Source organism: Protopterus annectens, chromosome 2.part0, assembly GCF_019279795.1.
Source record: "Protopterus annectens isolate FY-2018-M chromosome 2.part0, PAN1.0, whole genome shotgun sequence".
NCBI classification, from domain to species: domain Eukaryota; kingdom Metazoa; phylum Chordata; order Ceratodontiformes; family Protopteridae; genus Protopterus; species Protopterus annectens.
This window is the reverse complement of record NC_056728.1, coordinates 271,318,777-271,339,099: the sequence shown is the minus strand read 5'-3', so window position 1 is coordinate 271,339,099 and position 20,323 is coordinate 271,318,777. Positions and strand designations below refer to the sequence as shown.

The 20,323-nt window shown below is 40.3% G+C and overlaps 1 protein-coding gene across 2 annotated transcripts in view; it reads left to right on the top strand.

Moving 5' to 3' along the window:
* SNX24 (sorting nexin 24) overlaps window positions 1-20,323 on the top strand; it is a 1,571,570-nt gene that overhangs the window by 881,865 nt on the left and 669,382 nt on the right. For both annotated transcript variants that reach the window (XM_044060756.1, XM_044060757.1), the window contains 2 exons: window positions 11,914-11,997; window positions 12,787-12,891. In XM_044060756.1, the coding sequence (XP_043916691.1) occupies window positions 11,914-11,997; window positions 12,787-12,891 (189 nt within the window). The remainder of the gene's footprint in view (window positions 1-11,913; window positions 11,998-12,786; window positions 12,892-20,323) is intronic.

Here is a 20,323-nt window from a genome sequence, read left to right as displayed (position 1 = left end):
ATGTCAAACAACTTAACTTTTTCATATTCTTCTTGATTGTCTAAAATTTTTTCCATACTGCTGTTATACACTTGTTGTTCCATTATTACTACATTAGACCCTTTATCGCTAAAGCTATAAGATGTTCTAAGGCCTTTCTTTCCTCTCTATTTAAATTATCATTATTTTTCTTAATATTTTTTAATGCCTTTTTATGTCCTCAATACATATTTTCTCAAATACTTCCATAGTGTGCTGTAATTTAGGAACAAAACTTGATGGTTTTATTAATGCTTTACTACATTCAGGTATATCATGCATCACATAGGCTAAATTTAAATTTCTAACAAATTTCTTAACATCAACAACTGTACAGCTATAATTAGCTTTATAATATGGCACAAAATTGAAACCATATTTTAATACATTTAACTCATCACTTGAAAAAACATATTCTGTTAAATTAATAATGTTAAAACAGTCAATGTCATCCATCATGCTTCGTCCCCCGACGAATTTGACCCCAAAAAAGTACGACTTCTTGTCAAAACTTTGAAAAAAGTCTGAAATTAAATTACCTGGTTTAGGCCATAATGATTGTGTCTTACAGTTCTGATTATAGCCAGAGACGAAATATCTGTGAAAACCAGGACTGCGTATCCTACTGTATTGTCCTTAGGGGTGAACTAATTCCTACCATGGAAGAGGTGGAAGATTTGAAATATTTTATAGCTTCCAGATAGCATAATGCATCTCAGCAAAGCTCTATCTGTGTGTGGTAATACATATGTGCTAAATTCTGGTTCAGTTTCTAGCAAAGGGGAAGTGTGGGAACCAGAGTCAGATGATCAGATGTATGTGATGTCATTCTCTAATCCAGCACTGAAATTATGTTATAATACTAGATGAGACAGAAGTTTCAGGGCAGTCTGTTTTTGAAACCTGCCAAAGAAGGATCACTCATCTACTTCATCTTGCCTTGTTTTAGTAACTAACCAGGGAATAGTAATTCTTTATATCAGTCAGGAAAATGTAATGCGATTCGTTAAGTATTGTTTTTTTGTATCTGTGTGCATCTTTCCATCTGTGTTATTTTTAATATTCCTTTGATTGAAACTCTGGTGTTTATTGTAAATAAATGTTTAGTATTGTCATGTTCTTTTATTATTTATTATTAAATATATTTAAACTTTTCATTGTAGCTAGTGTTTTAGAGACTATTTTAAGCTTTGAGAGTACTTATATTTATTTGGTGACACTGTGGCCATCTTGAAAGCCTTACTCCATTGGTGAAACACTACCATTTGTATTAGTATTAATTTTACTCAGTATAATTGGGTACCTTTGCAAGAGCTTTAGAGTGTTCTGTTGGTGGTGAACTACTTTATAGTTTGGGAATTGCTGGTAAATCTGTGCCAACCTTTCCCACGTGTGTGTGTGAAAATCAAAATCGCAAACTGCGTGTGTGTCAGTTACTTGGAGCAGGGACATAGAGCAATGGTTTCACAGAGAGGGTTTTAGAGGACTTGGCTTGGAGCATTCTGCTGAGGACTCAACTCTACAGCTGTCCATGGGGAGTGTTATTGGAGGCCTGGAGAGAGAGAGAGAGAGTGAAACCTAGCCCCTGGACTCTGTGCATTCCCTGTGTACTTGTAAGGAAAATTGTGCTTTGTGTAGAGAGCTGCATTTGGGAATACGTGTGTGTATCTATTTTTGTTCCAAGGGAATGTCCCTCACTGGTCCATGGTGAAGATTGAGGCTCCTTGATCACTGGCCCAGAGGAGGGACGTTATAACAGCATCCTTATTAGTCAATCCAAGGATCAAGGCATGCCGTTAGGATCTGATTCTGAATTGAAGACTAGTATCTTGTTCGAGTTCGGGCTGCCTTCAAAGTTTACTTGATCTGTGGCTTAATGTTTGATCTGTTTGTGAATTTACACTTGACCAACTTCAGAATTTTCAGCTGCACATTGACTCGACCTGGAAGGATGTATGTGAGATACCTGTCATACAGGAAGTTTCCCTTAGTGCCTGCCATAACCTTGTATGAGTGCAGCTTTGGCCATAGCCGCTGTCCTACTACTACTGCCTGTGGTATAGAGGACTGTGCCTACTGCATGTATGAAAGCTGTTAAGGAGAAATTACAAGGTAACAGTGCTAGGCTTTTGACTGTTGAAGTCCATTGCAGAGCAGCTACAGTTTTGTCCCTTATTTACATTGGGGGACCTAAAACAGTTTAGAAGTGAACGGTTATAAATTTAGCAGAAGTTAGTGAGCTGCTCCTGTAAACTTCTCAGTTTGCCATCTACACCCCCAAGTTCAGATTCTGTGTAATGACTGAGTAGGAAGAGCATTGATACAACTTCTAAGTGCACAAGTCCAGTTAGTCTTGACACGTAATATAGCAAGAAGTTTAACAGTTTGCTTAGTATGCATAAGTTACTGCTTAAGAAGTTGACACTCCCTAGGCAAACTGTTCCTCTAAAATATTAAAGGCACTGTCAATCTTCATAGGATGTTAAATGCCAATAAATCATCTGCTATTATGGCACAAGGATAACCTGAAAAAATTTGCTCAATTGCATGTCCCAAGTAGATAGTAACCTCCTTTGATAATCACATTGCCAAAGTGGTTAGAAAATCCTTCTATGTGGCCCACCTAATCACAAAAGGGTTTGCATCCAGATCAAAAGAGGTCATTGGGCCCCTCTATGCATCACTTATCAGACCCATCATAGAATACAATGCCCCATTTGGGATGTACCTTACAAGACACCTGCAACAACTGGAAAGACCACAGAAGTACCTCACCAAGAGGATCACTGGCCTCAAGTAGATGCCCTATGCAGCTCGACTGAAGAAACTCCAGCTGTACTCGGTTGCATACCGCCTACTCAGAGGTGATCTCTGCCTGACATACAAGGCCATGTCCAACCCAGAATTGATGGACATGCTCCACCTAAAGAAAACTATATTCCCTCGAGCCATACGCTCCAGGGATCTAAACCTCACCACAACAATAAATAGGACGTGCTGGATGGATAGATTCCTGTCCCAGAGACTTTCCATGCTCTGGAACAAGATTCCAATCTACATTAGGCAGAGCTCCTCGCTAACCCTCTTCGAGACACCTTGACGAGTGGATGGGAAACAAAGTTTACCCCAGGGATCACTTCAATGGCTTTGCTGGACAGAGGCACAGGGAACTAATCTAAGGGGGTGGCAAAAGCCAACACATTCTGGCTAGGCTTATAAATGCCTTCGGGCAGATATCCTAGTACCTACCTATGAACCTATGAAAGCTGACCCTTAGAGACATCAGTGGGGTGCATTTTCACATTCTTCCTTGTTGCGTGTCAGTTGGACTGAGGATTGGTGAATTTGATGGACAAGAAGTAGCTCTCATGAGTAAGTAGTGTTCAGTTTGTAATGTCCTTTCCTTGTAAAGCTTTGTTTATGTTTGTCAGTATGGAGCAGAAGTGATGGTTGAATTGATACAGCAGTATGGCTGGTGTGATACCCCACCATTGGACTAGTATAGTAATCAAGGAGCCTCGATCCTCACCATTGGCACCAGTGGAGGATGTACACTGGGAGGAATGACAAGTACATATGTAGTATTTCCAGATGCAACTGTCTGCATCAAGTGCAATTTCCCTTAAGAGCACACAGAGACCACAGTCAGTCTGGGGCTGGTTTCTCATTCTTTCTGCAGATCCCTAATAAGACTCGCCACTGGCATAGCTATAGAGCTGAGTCCCTTAGCCAGGGTTCCAAGCCAAGTCCTCTGACAATCTCTCTCTGTCCAATCAGTGCTTCGTGTCCCTGCCCAAGTAGCTGACACACACGCAGTCTTGGAGATTTGTTTTACACACACACCTGGGAATGGTTGTCAAAGGTTTACTAGCTATGCCCCCTTCTGCCCAGACTATAAGGTAGTTATCATTCCCACCAGAACCCCTCACCAGCTACTTTAAGGCACTTTACAGAAGGTGGCCAATCTTACTGTGTAATAGTAATATTAACACAAATGGTAGTTTGACCAAGACCCAAGCTATTAGGAGCGGCCCACAGTGTCACCAAATAAATATGCAAGTACTTTCAAAACTTAAATATCTCTACACAAATCAGCCACAATAAAAGATTTAAATATTAATATTAGAAGTATCAAAAATAAAATACCTGAACTCCAGGCCACAATCGCACACTACCTCCCCAGACATAGTTGCTTTAACAGAAGCCTGGCTAAATAAAAACATAGCTAACTCAGAAGTTCTCCCTACCGGCTACAATATCATTAGACAAGACAGACCACTTTGTAAAGGGGGAGGAACTGCCTTACTGTACAAGTCCAGCTTAACTGTCCATCAATTACCAAACTCCTACCCCTCCCCCAATAATTTGGACATACTTATCTTACAACTTCAACTTCACCCTAAAAAGGTCATCACCACAATTGTGATCTATATTCCACCTGGTAATACACCTACTAGTCTTGAAGACTTTTTATCCTGGTGTTCTTCCACATGCTCACAAGAAACCCTTATTCTGGGGGACTTCAACCTAGATTGGTTCACCTGTATATCAGAACCACCCAGTATCTAATCTCCATGGCTACCAGCAGCTAGTCCAAATTCCAACTAGATGTGATGACAAATCTAAAAGGGAATCCATCCTTGACTGGGTCCTAACTAACAACACCACATTGTACCCTCACACAGGCAGTCTCCCAGACACCTTAAGTGACCAAAGCATAATATACTTTATACGTAGTAGAATAAGCATATGCAAAACAACTAACTATATATCCACTAGAAACGCAAAAAAATTCTCTCCTGAGGTCCTCAGCACTTTACTCTGTAACTGTCACTGGAACCCCCCTAAAATCCCTCCCACTTGACCAGGCTGTAGCATATTTCAACAAAATATTTCTACAACACCTAGACACTGTCGCTCCATTGCGCAAAATCAAGGTTAGAACCTCTACAAACCCCTGGCTCAGTAAAGAAACCAAACAAATCCTCAAGTCCAGAGACACTGCCTGGCTTTACTATCAAAAAAACGAAGAAACACAAAGCCCCTAACTAAGTACCAAGAACTGCGCAACCGTGCAAAAAAATTCATTAGGCTGGACAAAAAAATCCTACTACACAACATTACAAACTAAATACCAACACAACCCCCAAAAATTTTGGAAAAATGTAAACCAGCTACTACAATCCACCAAAAGGCTACCCGCAAAGCAGCCACCCCTGACACTAAAGTTCCCATCGAAACGCAATTCACCTCCCACTTTGTGAACTCAATTAAACTCTGGAAAATATCCTATGTTACACCCATACATAAAGGCTGGACCTCCACTGAACCTAATAACTACAGAACCATTGCTTTACTCCCCCCCCCCCCCCGGCCAGAATCCTAGAAAAATGCATCCATACCCAGATGCTAAACTATCTCCTAGACAGCAACATCCTGTCACCTACTCAGCATGGTTTCAGACCTGCCCATAGTACCACTACAGCCCTCCTCTGCTTCACAGACACAGTAAATCGTCTCAAAAATGAAGGCCTACAGGTGTCGACTCTTTTTTTGGATATGTCCAAAGCATTTGCCACAGTCTCACGCCAAATCCTGCTAAACCGACTAAACCAATATCTCCTATCAAATTCCACTCTTACCTGGTTCCAAAGCTACTTAACTGACAGGTACCAAGCTGTGAAATAGGAAAATTCTCTCTCTCCTCAGCTGCTCTTAACTATAGGAGTCCCACAGGGTTCTATCTTAGGACCACTACTATTCACAGTCTTCACAAATGACCTCCATACCTCCACACAGCATGCATCTATCATTCAGTATGCAGATGACACTACCTTAATCTGTGCTGCACAAAACATTCCCACCTTCCTGCAAACAACTCAACTAGCATTCTCTGATGTTGAAAACTACCTTACCAAAGCCCAACTTATCCTCAATCCAAAGAAAAGTCAGCTTATGATTATAACCAGTTCTAACAAAAACACTGATAACAGTCAGTTCACTATCTACTCCACAAATGCTACTCCAATCGCTCCAGTGGCACAGGCTAAGCTATTGGGACTAACCATGGACTCCCACCTAAAATTTGATAGTCATCTCAACTTAACTATTAAAAAAGTACATGCCAAACTGGGATCACTCTACCGTATCAAACCATTTCTTACCAACAACACAAGATCAGCCATTGCTTGCTCCCAACTTCTATCCACCCTACTCTATGCCTCTTCCATTCTGACTAATCTCAACAAAACTGAACTAAGCAAAATGGAAGCCTGCTATAACAGAATTGCCCGCTTTGCTGCAAATTGCTCATATAGAACTCATCACTGTACTGCTTTAAGACAACTCCACTGGCTTGAACTGCTCAACCTCCTAACCTGCAATCAGCTCTGCCTCTGTCATTCTATCTTTTACCTCCCCAATAAGTGTCCTGCCATCAAAAACCTAGTACAACATCACTCAGCCAAAAGGCCTCTTAGATAATCAAGCAAACTACTACTAGAAGTCACCAACAGCTACAATAGCTTTGGAGATGTGCTATATAGTAGTTCAGTGGCTAAAAAACAGAACTCAGTCCCCACTAGCATTCAAAACGCATTATCCAAAGCCTCCTTTAAAGACCTCATCAGGCAACATCTCAAGCAAAGTTGGCAGTGCCATGATTGCTCCCCAGGCTAGTGAAAGTGGATAAGGTATACATACTAAATCTAGAGTACTTGATAATAGTTTTCAGTCTTACTCACAAGCACTGGCTAATCTACAATGTATGTACTGTACCTGTGTACTATGTATGTATTCTGCCTATGTTAAAAATTTCAGCTGTACACCACAAATCTATTAAATACCTTTATTTTTAAATTAATATTTTTGTTTGTTCTCTCTACTGTAACTGTTGATGTGCCGCATACCACTGTAAAAACATGTCTTTTGTAATTTGTGTGTATACTGATCATGTCTAAATAACTAAATGTATCTGTAATTTTTCTTTGTGGAGCTTTTCTCCCCAGGCCTCTGCTGAAAAAGGGTCTTTTCAGCTCAGTCAGACACCTCCGGTTAACAAATGTAAAATAAAAAATAAATATTTAATAATAAATAATAAAAGAACAAGACAGTACTAAATATATATTCACAGTGACATCAGAGTTCAAAATCACAGGAAATATTTAAAACAACATTGCAGGACAGTCTCAAATAAATAAAAATAGTATCTAAACTAAGCTTTACTACATTCCTGACTGTATCTAAGAGAATTACTATAACCTAAGAACTTAGTACTAGAGCAAGGCAGATGTGGTGAATGGATCTTCTAGTTGTTGTCAGGTCCAAGACAGAATGCTCTGTCTCACTGAGAGAGGCTTCTCAAATTAATATCTCAAATATTACTGCTGGGATAGCTTGCAGAATGACATCACTTCTTGTCATCTGACTCTAGTTCCAAGGCGAAACCCCAACTGCTGGAAGCTGGCAGTATTTAGCATCTGCCTGTGAAAATGCAGACGTCAGATCTTTGGCAGATGCTGGAAGTCATAACAATTGCATTCCTTCATGCTTTCATGGCTAGTAATTAATTCACCCTGAAGACAATACAGAAAGCTTCTCAGCATAGACCCTCTCTCTAGCTGCATTGAAAACTGAAAGATGCCATATTTTATTGCATAGCCTGTAAATTAATTTAATTTCAGCTATTTTCCTAAAATTTGCTGGATTGAAGTTAACCACCTGTATTCCAGGTTCCACTGTTAAAATATATACATTTAGACAGTTACAATAGTGCATGTACATTTCTGTTTTTCTCCAGCAGGGCACACAGTGGATGCATCTCAAACACAAACACTTTACAAAATATCCCTTCAACACACAAGTCTGTACAAACCAGTTTGATATATACACGACATACTGTTCTAATATAGTTGTAACACAAGCATCTTATATAAATCATTTCGATATTCACAAGTGAGAGAGAATTATTTACAAAACTCCAGCTAGCTGTGCTGGTAGTATCTCCTTTCGTGACAGTTGGTATTAAAAGGCTTGTTTCTGTATTTATGTAGATAAACTGTACATACCTCCCAAGCTGAAGACTGCAGCTTATGACCATAAACAGATTTATGCATGACTGTACTGCATGCACCACTTGGTCATTACATTTATGTTGACTTGCATTTGATTAGAGTCACAGTGTGGTAAAATGATCAAGGACAAGAAGTGTTCGTTCATAGTAGATCAAATCTGCCACGGCAAACGTATCCTTTCCCAGGTGATCTCTCATTTATGTTGAAAAGGGCTCCCTGATCTTTTCCTAAATTGAAAGAAGAGCCTTGAGACTGCTACATTCAAATACTTCAAACCCCAAAGCCATAGAATTCTGTCTTGCATGCCATACTGAATCTCTGCTCCTGTCATCACTAGCACTGTTGACCTGTAACTGGCTTTAATCCCTGTTGATGTATATTCCTCTCTGGAAACTGCTGTCCCCTTTTCCTTTGCAGCATTCGCTGAAGTATGGGTCTCTTTTTGTCGACATCTAATTTTATGTCTTGATAGCATTTTGTAAACTCTTTCAGATGTGTAGTTGTAAACTGAACATCTTTTCTTATGTAATTGTGTGTGTTTTTGGTTTCTGCTGCCTTGCTACATTCCCATTCATTGGCATTTCCTGTTATCTAGTAGTATAATGTAATTTAACAGTAAGTTGCATTCATGTGTGGGTAATGCAGGGTTTACCCGCATCTGTTGTGGCATGATCATGAGGGTGAAGCCCAAGTGATCAAACAAAATCATGGATAAATATTGTATTGTCCCTAGACAAGAGTTGTTTAGTGCTGTTATACAGCAGTATTAGTTAGGAAGGAAATGTATGCTGTTTTTTTTTTTAAACGTGTTGTGTAAATGGACATTATTACTGCTGCACTTAATGTTTTTGCGGCAACTGTGTGATTTGCTGCATCTGTGTTTGGTACAATACATTGTACATTGTTTAAGTCAAAGTTCTGCCATTTTATTTCGTTACAAGGAGTCAGCACATACATGTACCTCTTTGCTTGTAGTATTTTGGTGTCCTTTTATTTTTATTTTTTATTTACTTTTTATGTATTAAGCCGCGGTGGTGCAGTGGTAAAGTTGTCACCTCACAGCAAGAGGTTCTTCCATTCGATTCTCAGCTGGATCGCCTTCTGTGTGGAGTCTGCATGTCCTCCCCACTGTCAAGTGGCGTTTGAAAGACATGCGTGAATGGGATTGCCTTCGTTGAAGGTTGGGCATCGGCCTGGCACCTCGACACCATAAAAAAATTGACTGCCAATCATTAGCGGACCGGAGTTCCACTGTGGCAACCCCTAACCGGGTAAAGCCGTAAGAAAAACGTTTACTTTTTAAGTATTATTGTGCTGTTAGGAGTACTATTGTTCTGTATGAGAGGGTTGATCATTCCAATTTTAGACTTTACAAAATTAATTTATTTTTTCTGCTTTGCATTGTGACCAAAATGGTGATTAGCTTTCTAAGGGGTCTACACTTGCAACAGATTTTGCGTCTTTACTTGTCTTTTGGGGCCAGACTTACTTCTGTGGGTAATGTTGATTATGCAGTGGACATGCTGATTGCTGTGGCCAGTCATTGTGCATATTTTTGAATGTTAATTCCGTTTCATTTTATAACTTGCTTTTGCTGAACCTGCCCATGATGTAATTCTGCAGTGTGCATTTCTGTTGATCTCAGTACAACCTATCCTGTGACAAGGTATTACTTGCCTTTTATACTACTACATCATGTAGTTCTCAGCCTTTCTCCGGCAATTATATGACAAGCAGGCAGAACTAAAACTAGGAGCATAAACAACGTACAGTCAAGTGGATCATTATTTAATTTGTTTAGGCACTGCAGGCATTGGCATGTACCCCCCCTTCTCCCCATTCTGTATATGGAGTTGGGATGTTGCATATTTTGTGACCATCATTTGGAGCCAGTGTCCATACCATTGGATGGCAGGCCATCTCTAATAATTATGAGTCTGTATTTTGGTGCGCCATTGGATAGTATTCAAATTGCCTTCTCCTTGTAGTATAAGGTACTTTTACTTCATAATATGGGAAGTGTGAGAGGAGTGCTTTATCCTAAAATGTCATAGACATTTCAACAAGACTGTTTTGAGACTTGCTTGTTCATTTCTACCATTAGCCACATGAGCATCGAACAAGACTATTATACTGTAAATTTGTTGATTTAGAATATCTTCAGCAGTTATTTACTCCACTGTCCAGGTTGTTGAGGAGTCTAAGAGCCATCAAGTCAATATATTTCATGCATTCTATTAGGTTACTATGATAGATGCACCATGGTTAGGGACTCAGTAAAATTAGTTCCAATCCATTGCATCCAGCTTTTGGCAGAGAGAGAATGGGGATACCAGGGCATAAAAGTTTTCGACAGGAGATAGGAAGATGTGTATAGCATTATACAAATAACAACTGAACTTGCGTACAGGAGGAGAGTTTAAAAAGAAAAACAGGAGATAGGAAGATGTGTATAGCATTATACAAATAACAATTAAACTTGCGTACAGGAGGAGAGTTTAAAAAGAAAAACAGGAGATAGGAAGATGTGTATAGCATTATACAAATAATTGAACTTACGTACAGGAGGAGAGTTTAAAAAGAAAAACATGGGGTAAATGAGTTTGAGTTGTCAGTCTTCAGATCCCATTTTGATTGAGAAAAGCTGTGACAGATGTAGACTGTAAGGAAAAATTAGAGCCCAGTGGAAAGTGGAGTGCAGCAGTCCATAGACTACCTTTATAGTAAAGCAAAACAAAAATCCCATGAGCAATACCACCTGTAAGACTTGTTTAAGCATACCTAACCAGTGCAAACGTGTCAGCATTTATTAAATTATTTTAAAGATTCTGTCCTTTTTGTGCAACTTATTTTCTAATGCAAAAAAAAAAAAAAAAAAAAAAAAAGGATGTGAGCACGTGCAGTTTCTTATACTTTTCTCTTCTTTACACTGTTGTGATTTTTTTAAACTACACACAGATATAAAATTAAAAAAAATTGCTTTCTTACCCACTCTTCAGTACTCTTAGTAAGCATTTTATTCTGAATACACATTTCCCCTAGGCTCGTGGTATCTGCTGTTGCTAAATTATTATGGACATTTCACCATGTTCTTTCTCATCTGCTGTCTAAACTGACCTTCTGACCCTGGAACCACAAATATGTCACGCCATTGGTTACTAATTAGTGGATCTTGAGAGCGTCTTTGCTTGGCCTTTCAACCTTCAGCAAGCACCAGCCAGAAGTGCAAGCTGTCATACGCATCTTGTAAGAAAAATGAACGTTTGCCACATTTTTCTGTAATAAAAATGTTAAAATGAGTGCAGCTGAGTGACTAAAAATGAATATGCAGGTTAGAGAGAAATTAACCTATACTGTTTGCATTTGTTGCCTTGCAGATGATGTACTACTACTGTCATCTGCTTTGCACATTTATATGCCTCTTGACTGATTCAGTTTCATAGTGCTCGCACAGTTCACTTTTTTTTAGTATCGTTAAGTAACATTTGCTTTGTTTGTATAAAAAGGTGTTTGATTTTATAAGTGCAGCATTTGTACAGAAGACGGTAAGGTTAAAAAAAGACTAACAGGAATCTTAATTGTAGTTAGATGTATTTGCTGAACAAACTTATTAGCAGAGCATTTAGCAGGGAGTGCCCATTAATCAGTGCTCCAGTCCACTGTCTCTTGAGCCCACTATTTTTTTGGATCAGCTACTGTAATTAAAGGCACAAAATACATCATGGTCACAAACTTAACATGTCAGCTAGCTAAGTGTTTAAAATAAATGGAATTCTCCTAAACATAAATCTCTCTAACTTTTATTTTTGCTTTCTTTGTGCAGGTATTTAAAATCGAGGTGCTAGTAAGCGGAAGGAAACATGTTATTGAGAAGAGATACAGTGAATTTTACACACTGCATAAGAAGGTATGTCACCCCTCCTCTTGGTGTTGCTTTCTATATCAGCTTTAAGGTTGTGTTATGGAGCCACAGAGCAAGCTAGATTGTTAATCATCGACTGAAGTGGCAGGCTTAGAGTATTATTTATCTTGTAAGCAGCTAGGGCCTACTGGAAATTCGAATTGTTTCAGGTTTGACTCTCTTCATCTGGAGCAATTCATTACTCACCTTCAAGTGCTGTGATGGCTTTTTGAATGCTCTTGACAAAAAAAAAAAAAAAAATCAACAAAATGGTCCTCGCAGAAACTACTTCAGTTGCTGTGAACAGAAGTGGCTTATCATGGCCTGTAAGCCCAATTAATCACATCATTTGAAGTCTTGCTGCAGTTTAAAGGCACTTATGTCATAATTGGAAGACTAGAACCAGTGATCACACTGCCTTTGACAGAGCTTCAGACCAGTGATGCTTTTGCTAATGTGACATTCCAGCTAACTCCAAGATAAAATGTAAATTCTGAAAGCCCTCAGGGCAAGCATGTCAAAGTCATTTCTGAGTTTCTGTCTTAGTGTTTATCTGTCGACCTGAGTTTAGATGCAACGTCAAGCAGAAAAAAATGTCAACTATTATTGCTTAGTTCAGGAAGGCATTTGTATTATTGTCTACTATGATGTTTATAGATGTACTCGTACAGACATTTTCTTTCAGAATTTTAAATTCAGTCAGAGTGGATTTTTGTTTCCGAGCACCCCTCCAAACAAAATTTTAACTTCACTTTGACATTTGTTTTTGACTTTTTTATTTTTTTTTTACTGCAGCTTAAGAAATTTATGAAGACACCAGAAATGCCTTCAAAACATGTGAGAAACTGGATTCCCAAAGTTTTAGAACAGAGAAGACAAGGCTTGGAACTTTATTTGCAGGTATGCAAAGTAAATATAAGAAAATGTATTATAACTGTTTTATTCAGTTGTTAAGTTAGTGATAAAACTGATAAAAAGGACTCTTTAGCATAGCAACCAACACCAGGAATGACAAAATACAGCACAGTAGGAGAAGCATGTAAACAAACAAGGAGAGTGATGTAATACAGATAAAAATAACTTGCAGAAAGAGAGAGCGCAGTGCCGAATCAGTAAAGTATGATAATTCATTCCTCAGTTACTTATTAAAACCGGTTCATAACCATGTAAAAATCACTGTTCAGATGATATTAAGGTATTTAACAATGTTATAGTCCGAGGGCAGCATGCACATTGATACAGAGAAGTCACTAGAATTGTGCTGTATAGCGCTAGATGTTTCTAATATATTCAGTGTTCCCACAGTTTTAACAGAGCATCAAGTTTATGCTTCAGTGTTTTAAGACCATATGATGTTATGACTTCTGCAGGTATACATTTCCAAACCTTTGGGCCAAGAGAGGCTGAAGTTCTACAACTAAATTTAAAGTGATTTCTAGAATAGTGGAATTTAATTTTGTTCTTAGCACCTGAATTTGGCACATATAAGCACTTGGCATTACCTGTTAACTAGTGAAAAGTGTTAATGTTAAGAAGCTTAAATGCAAAGATGCTAATAGATAAATATGTTTACAAACTTATGACTTCCAATGCTGGAAGTCATTCCTGAGCTGTTTAAATGAATTGTTGTATGTATTGTAGTTTACTTTAGGATAAGACTGGATTTTTTGCAGGTTGATCCCCTTGTACTGCCATACTTGATGCATCATGTACCATATCCTGTACAGCAGCAGACATTTATTTTTCCTCCACTGCTTTCCTGACCATTGAGCTTACCTTCCTAGCTACTCCACTGACCTGTTTATTCATCCTGGGTAAAAGAGCCTTATGGCCCATTTATTTCCTGAGAGTGAGGGTAGAGCAATCTAGGTGTGGTGCTGTAATCCATAGGAGAATTGAGATTTTTCTTTTCTGCCCTGACTCCCTTTGTATATGCATTAACATTCATGGGACTGGTGTGAAATCAGTATTTGCGATGTTTGACATGTCTTTGAATAGCATGATTAGTTGGCCCTGCAAACACTTCTTTGTGATCTCTGGTCAACACCAAGGATTCTAGTGTGCATGCCATTTCACCTACAGTTTGAATTTTGGATGTGGAAGGAAATTAGATCACTTAGTGAAAACCTACATAGACAGAGGAACAGGTGCCGCTCAGAAGGTACCTCAGTTCAGAATCAAAATGGAGAATCAAGTGCTATAAGACTGCATGTGGTCTTACTAATTTTTTGATTTTCTGTTCAGAATTACTTTATTCTGATAGTTTTGTGAGTGCATAATATTAAGGCCATACGTAAAATGCATCATTTATGCGAAGCACTGCATTTTAACTACTAGCAGAATCTTTGTTTTCTTTTCCAAATGGTCTTGTATGAAATACACTTTTAAGCATTCCACAAAGTAGTCAAAATCAATGTGCCAGTTGACTGCATGGTGTAGAGAGATAGAACCTTGAATGCTTCAGCCAGCCCAAGTTCAAATAGCAGTGCCAGTTGACTGCTAAACAGGCATGACCTGCTTGCCTCTTCTGGAGAGAGAGGGCGATTCACAAGATGCATGTCCCTTTAGCAAATCTCCATTAGAGACTGACAACCTAAGAGGAGGCAGTTGCTTAAGATGGAAGGAAGGTTGCTTAGGTATATGCATTTCTTATGGACACGCATGACTGCCATGCACTTCACCTCACCCATTGTGTGCACCTTCCTGGAATGCTTACATGACATTCTGATGGGATGTCAGGACAAGCATCACAATCCCATCATGGCTACATTTCCTTAAGCTTTCACCCAGTAGGGAACAAATGGTCAGAGATATACCGATTGTATGGATGATTATCAGATGCGAGCACCCCCCCTCCCAAGAAAAAAAATGAGCATATCATTTCACCTAATTCAGTCAGTGCTATGATAATTTTCCCAACACACACTTAAGCAACACTTTTAAAGACGTATATCTCCATTTCCATTCTCAAAATTTTAAATCTAGTTCTGCAGAAAACCATTGGTTTTGGACTTTCAGGACCTTGACAACTCATCATTATTCCTATTGGCTAGTCCAGCTCTATGGGTCATTGTGTACTGGAAGGGATATAGGATAGTACCCATCAGTACCACCTTATATTGCCATCTTTCTGTTTACTCAGCCATGATCAGTTACCAGGTTGAAATGCCTAATAAATATTTTAAGGAGTAGAAGGTCCATCTAAAATGTCTCTCTCTGTCTCTCTGTGACTGAGTGTCTTTTTCAGCATTTCTTACTTTTTCTGCTGATACAACACGGGTTGCTCCTGTGGCAAAATCTTGGGGCAGAGCTGCTTCTAAACCTACCACTGACAAATCTTACAAACAAGGTAATTCTCTAGTAAAATCATGTATCACTGATACAGGTTCAGAGCACAATATCCTTTTTAGCTGCTAACTAGAGCATTGCAGCATTTCCTTTTGTGTCAAAGGAGAGAAGCAGTGGTTGCAAAACTGGTTATTTTCTGCAGTACTGAGTTACTCTAAGAAAATCCTTTCCTTATCTTTTAGAGGATGGTATAGCTCAATTCTTTATGAACTTTTTTTTTTTCTTTTCCTAGTTATGGTGATATTACCCTTCTACCTATAAGGTATCCTAAATGCTTTGCTTCCACCATACCTTGTATAGTTTTTTATAAAATTCATATTATAGCCTACCTATTGTGCAGCTTCTAGCACAACCCACAATTTGGCTGAGAGAGAGAGACTTCCGGTCCTCTGAATGGATGGCTGTAACATGCAGCAGCACATCAAGAGTAGATCTCCAATATTTTATCCATTAATCTCTGAAAGGTAAGCCAAGTGGTAGGACTGTGTAGTGACAGAACTTCAGGATTGCACTGTCTGTTTTTTATTTAGCTGGGAGAGTGGCGTCTGCCAATACCTCTTCATCAAGTCTAGTGCTGTCAATTATCTGGCCTTCCTATGTTCTGTCTCAGCTCATCTGTTCTGAGTATGGGACAGCTAGCTGTTCGAATTTAAAATGTTCATTTTCCTCATGTTGTTGGAGAATCCAGTACTTCCATCAGGCTTAGAAACTAGTTTTATTGGGTTGCTCCATTCACTCTGATTCCTCTATCACTCCTTATTTGATGGTCTTTTTGAACTTCTGTTATTGTGTCTGTGATGCTAGAACTCTGTGTTTTGTCTAACATTCACTACATGTGTTCTCTCTGTTATCATGTATCAATTTCTTTCTCATAGTCCTGTCTGAAAGCACTAGCTTTTTAATAAAAATTATTTTGTGCTTTTCCACTTTTGACAAGGATTCCTATACCTGAACTTCAGGTAGAGATTATCTGATCTCTTCTGCATGCATTTTAGCCTGCAACTTCACCACAAAACTTTCTACTTCTTTCCATGGCTTCAGTATGTTAATGTTACAGATTTGCTCTCTTTATTTTTCTGATTGTCTAACCTTATAGATATCCTTCCATACCACTAGTGCAGTATTCCTTACACTAGGGATCCCCTGCCAAGGGTAGCCCGATGTCTGGCTAGTATATCAAAGCCTTAGGATTACTAGTATGTCATATGTCACACACATCCTCCCCACTCATAGCAAGGGGCATAAAGGTGACATACGGCCATGCTTTCCTCAGAACTTCTCTGCAGTCAGTCTGAGCACCATCTTTGATCGTAGGTCTGAATGTTGCTCCATCTGCCAGTTACCAAGCCATTTCAGACAAGTGCCCCATTGGGGTTTTTCTTCTTATCTTGTTTTTATTTACTTTTGTTGTGAGGTTGCATGTCATCCAGGAAAGGGAAATGTTAGTGTGGGAGACAGATTCCCCATAGGGATCATCACGAGCAGTGTTTGTCTTGTTTGGGTGCTTCTCAAGACCATACGTCATGCCCAATTTGTCAGGCATTTGCTCCTAAAACTCTTCATAGTAGTCTGTTCTCTTTATCCTTTTACCTTGAGAACCAGTGTCTTAAGTTGTTGGTTCAAGGAGCGATGGCAGAATCGTCCCGGCGCAAGGGTCAGCCATCTGCCAAGATGACGACCAAAAACCTCACCTGGGCATCTCTCTCGAGGCTAGTGAAAGCCCAAAGGATCATCTGGTCATTCCATCGGATTCCTCCGACATGACCATTTCAGAGGCCAGGATGGATCCAGTGTCTCGCACATCCACTGAGGCTCTGCAGATGCCCATTATGAATATTGAGAGGGACCTGTGGCTGATGATATCCAAGGGGTCTTCCGCAGGTTCTTGTCAGGGAGGAGATGCCTGCAAAGTTTATTGAGTGTAGGCAAGGGTCTGAATCTCCTAAGGTGTTTAGGGTGGCTGTCCCCTTGAAAAATAATCGGAAAACAAAAACATATTTCCTCTGCTGCTAAGGATCCTCAGTGTGATGGCAGGATTTCATTTCTGTTCCTGAACCCCTCCATGTCCTTCTTAATCCTCTTAAGAGCAGGACTCCTCTGATGAGGAATTGGACTCTGATGAACAGTCTTTAACCTGTTCCTCTCAGATTCCTTCTCCATTAGAATATGTTTGTGAGGAGGAGGAAGACTCCTTTAGTCCAGATTCTCCCTTTGAAGCGCTTTCCTTTGGGGATACTGTTTCTCGGATGATGGAATGTTTTAAATGGGACTGTACCCAGGTCTCTGAGGTCCAGAAGATGTGTTATGAACTCCTCCATAAAGAATCTGTCAAGATTTCTGCTGTTCCTCCTGTCCTTGCTGCCTTGTTAGACATTTTTCCAGCAGCTTCTCAGGCTCTTGGCTGTCAGCCCCCAGTTCCTAAAAAATCTGATAGGTTTTATATGGTGCCTGATGATTGTAAGTTTCTTTACAAATGTACTTCTGCTGATCCCTCTGTTGTTTCTGTCTCTTCAGACAGACCTTCCAAACTGTTACCTTCCACTAAATTACTTCCTTCTGACAAGGATAGTAGGGCAATGGAAAGGTTAGGCAAAAAGATGTACAGTGCTGCTATCCTGACCTCTGACTTGGAAGGTGGATGCCTGCTCTTTTTCTTGGAAGGGGATGATGTTCTTCGTGTTTCACTGTTGCAGTCATCACACTTGGGTTATCCTGCCAGGGGTAGCTCTCAGTCAACCCGAATACCAGAGGCTTAGTATTTCTGTGTCAGTTACTATCGCTCCAGGACTGACGTCAGATCGTCAGTGGTATAAAATCAGGCAGCCGACGCCATTACATCAGTCTTTCTTTCCGAGGAGCCCGAAGCAGAAGCAGTTTGCACGAGTGCCAGTCGGCCGCTACCTGAGTTTTCATTTCCGAATTGAAGTTGAAGTCTTCTAAAGCTAAGTACCCTGTTGGGAATCTTTTTTTCTTGCTCTAACCGATGTCAGAAAAAGTTAACAATTGTCTCGCCTGTGGAAAGCAAATACCACACCGAGATTTCCATTCTTACTGCGTCACCTGTTTAGGCCCAGACCAGAACGTCCCTGGCTGTCGGTTTTGTGCTTTGTTCAACACCAGAACTATACGTCGTCGGGCCATTATTGTAGCTAAATATTTTCGCTTTTGATCTCCGTATTCCGAAATGGCTTCGGTAAGCCATCTGACTACCAATCATCCAAAAAAATGTAAGGATAAAGACAGAGACAGACCGCACAGGTCCAAAACTGCCGACGATGCTTCCGTAAAAGCTAGTCGCCAGTTCGCCGGTCTTCAGTGAGGCGCTTTCGCATCCCCTGATGCCCACTTCTGTGGATTTACTGGCCGCTACCGAGACCCATTCGGACTCTGGTATGCAGCGAGACTCTTCTTTGACTAAGGATCCTGCGGATGTCTCTACCTTGGATGGGTCCGGAGCTGCTGAGCAGGCACCGGCATCTGAGGAGGTTCTTCGCACTACTGATACTCGACACAAACTGACGAATGACCTCTTTCGCGTCTTCAGTTCTGTCTAAAGGCCCATGGTAGGAACTATGCCTAAAAAAATGAAGACCCAAGCTCAAGCACCTGCTTCCATGCCTCAATCTCAAATGCTTAAAATGGCAGAAGACCTTATCTTGCTTATTAGGGAAGCCAGCCTACCCCTTCCAAAAGAAAAAGAGACTTGTCTCCAGCAGTTATATCTGACCAGAAGTCCGATGACTCCGAGGTTTCTGAATATGAAGACATGCAACCCTTGTCTGCTTATGAGGATTCAGATTCAGAGGAATCCATTCCTTCTGTCTATCCTCCAGCCAGAGGATTTTTCATTTGGTGAAACCCTATGTACTTTAAGGGAGCATTTCCAGTGGGAGTGTCAGGGCTATCCTCAGTCCAAAAAGAGACTCTGGGAATTCTTAGATTTACCACAGCACAGACCTTTAGCCATTCCTCCTGCCCTGGATGTTGTGGATGATGGTTTTATGGAATCCAGTTTACAACCTTTCTCCTGCTCCCAGGAAGCCTGACCGTTATTAAGAGTCCCTGACTCTCACAAATTTTCTTTCAAGAATCCTACTGCTGACCCAGAGGTTATCTCCCAAGGAACTAAAGGAATAAAAGCAACCACAGCTAAGAATCCCACCCCCTTGGACAGGGATTCCCGAGCTTTAGACAGATGGGGTAAAAAAGTATACACCACTGCAACTCTTGCCATTTGAGCACTAAATTGTCAGTTCCACATGCTGAAATACCAGCAACATACTATGGAACTCCTTAAACAAAAAATATCTACCTTTCCGGCTTGTGCAGAAAATAAAGAATTACAGGAGCTTATGCATTCTGCAAGCCAAGTTACTAGACACACCTTGCAATGTGGCTTTTATGCCCTAGAAGCATCCTGCAGGGCAGCAGTCACAGGTTCTGTACTTAGAAGACATGCTTGGGTTAAGGAACAGACCTTGCCAGACCATGTCAAATCAAAACTATTGGATGCACCATTGAACAATGACAATTTATTTGGCACCAAGGCAGAAGAGGTCTTAAAATAGATGGAAGAAAAAGCTAAATCTATGCAGACAGTTAGACTTCTTGCAGGTCCAGCCTCTGAGGTTCAGTAGGCATTGCCCCTCCAAGCACTGGTCCTTTCTGGCCCCCTCAAGACCAGCTCAGGCATGACCTAGGGGAAAGAGACCCCCCCCCAACAGCAGCCCCAGGGAATGCAGAGATCTAAGCAATGGAGTTCCTCCACTTCGAAAACAGGCAGTGCTAAGCCACCCCCTTATGAAAAGAACTCACAATGACTTTACACCTCCACCCTTACCTCTGCCCACCTGGTTGTGCCCCTAGGAGGAAAGCTCTCCTCCCATGCCAGAAACTGGGCCTCTATCACCAATTACCGATGGGTTCTCTACATAGTGTCCCGGGGATACAAATTTTATTTCCACACTCTAGCTACCCCAAAAGG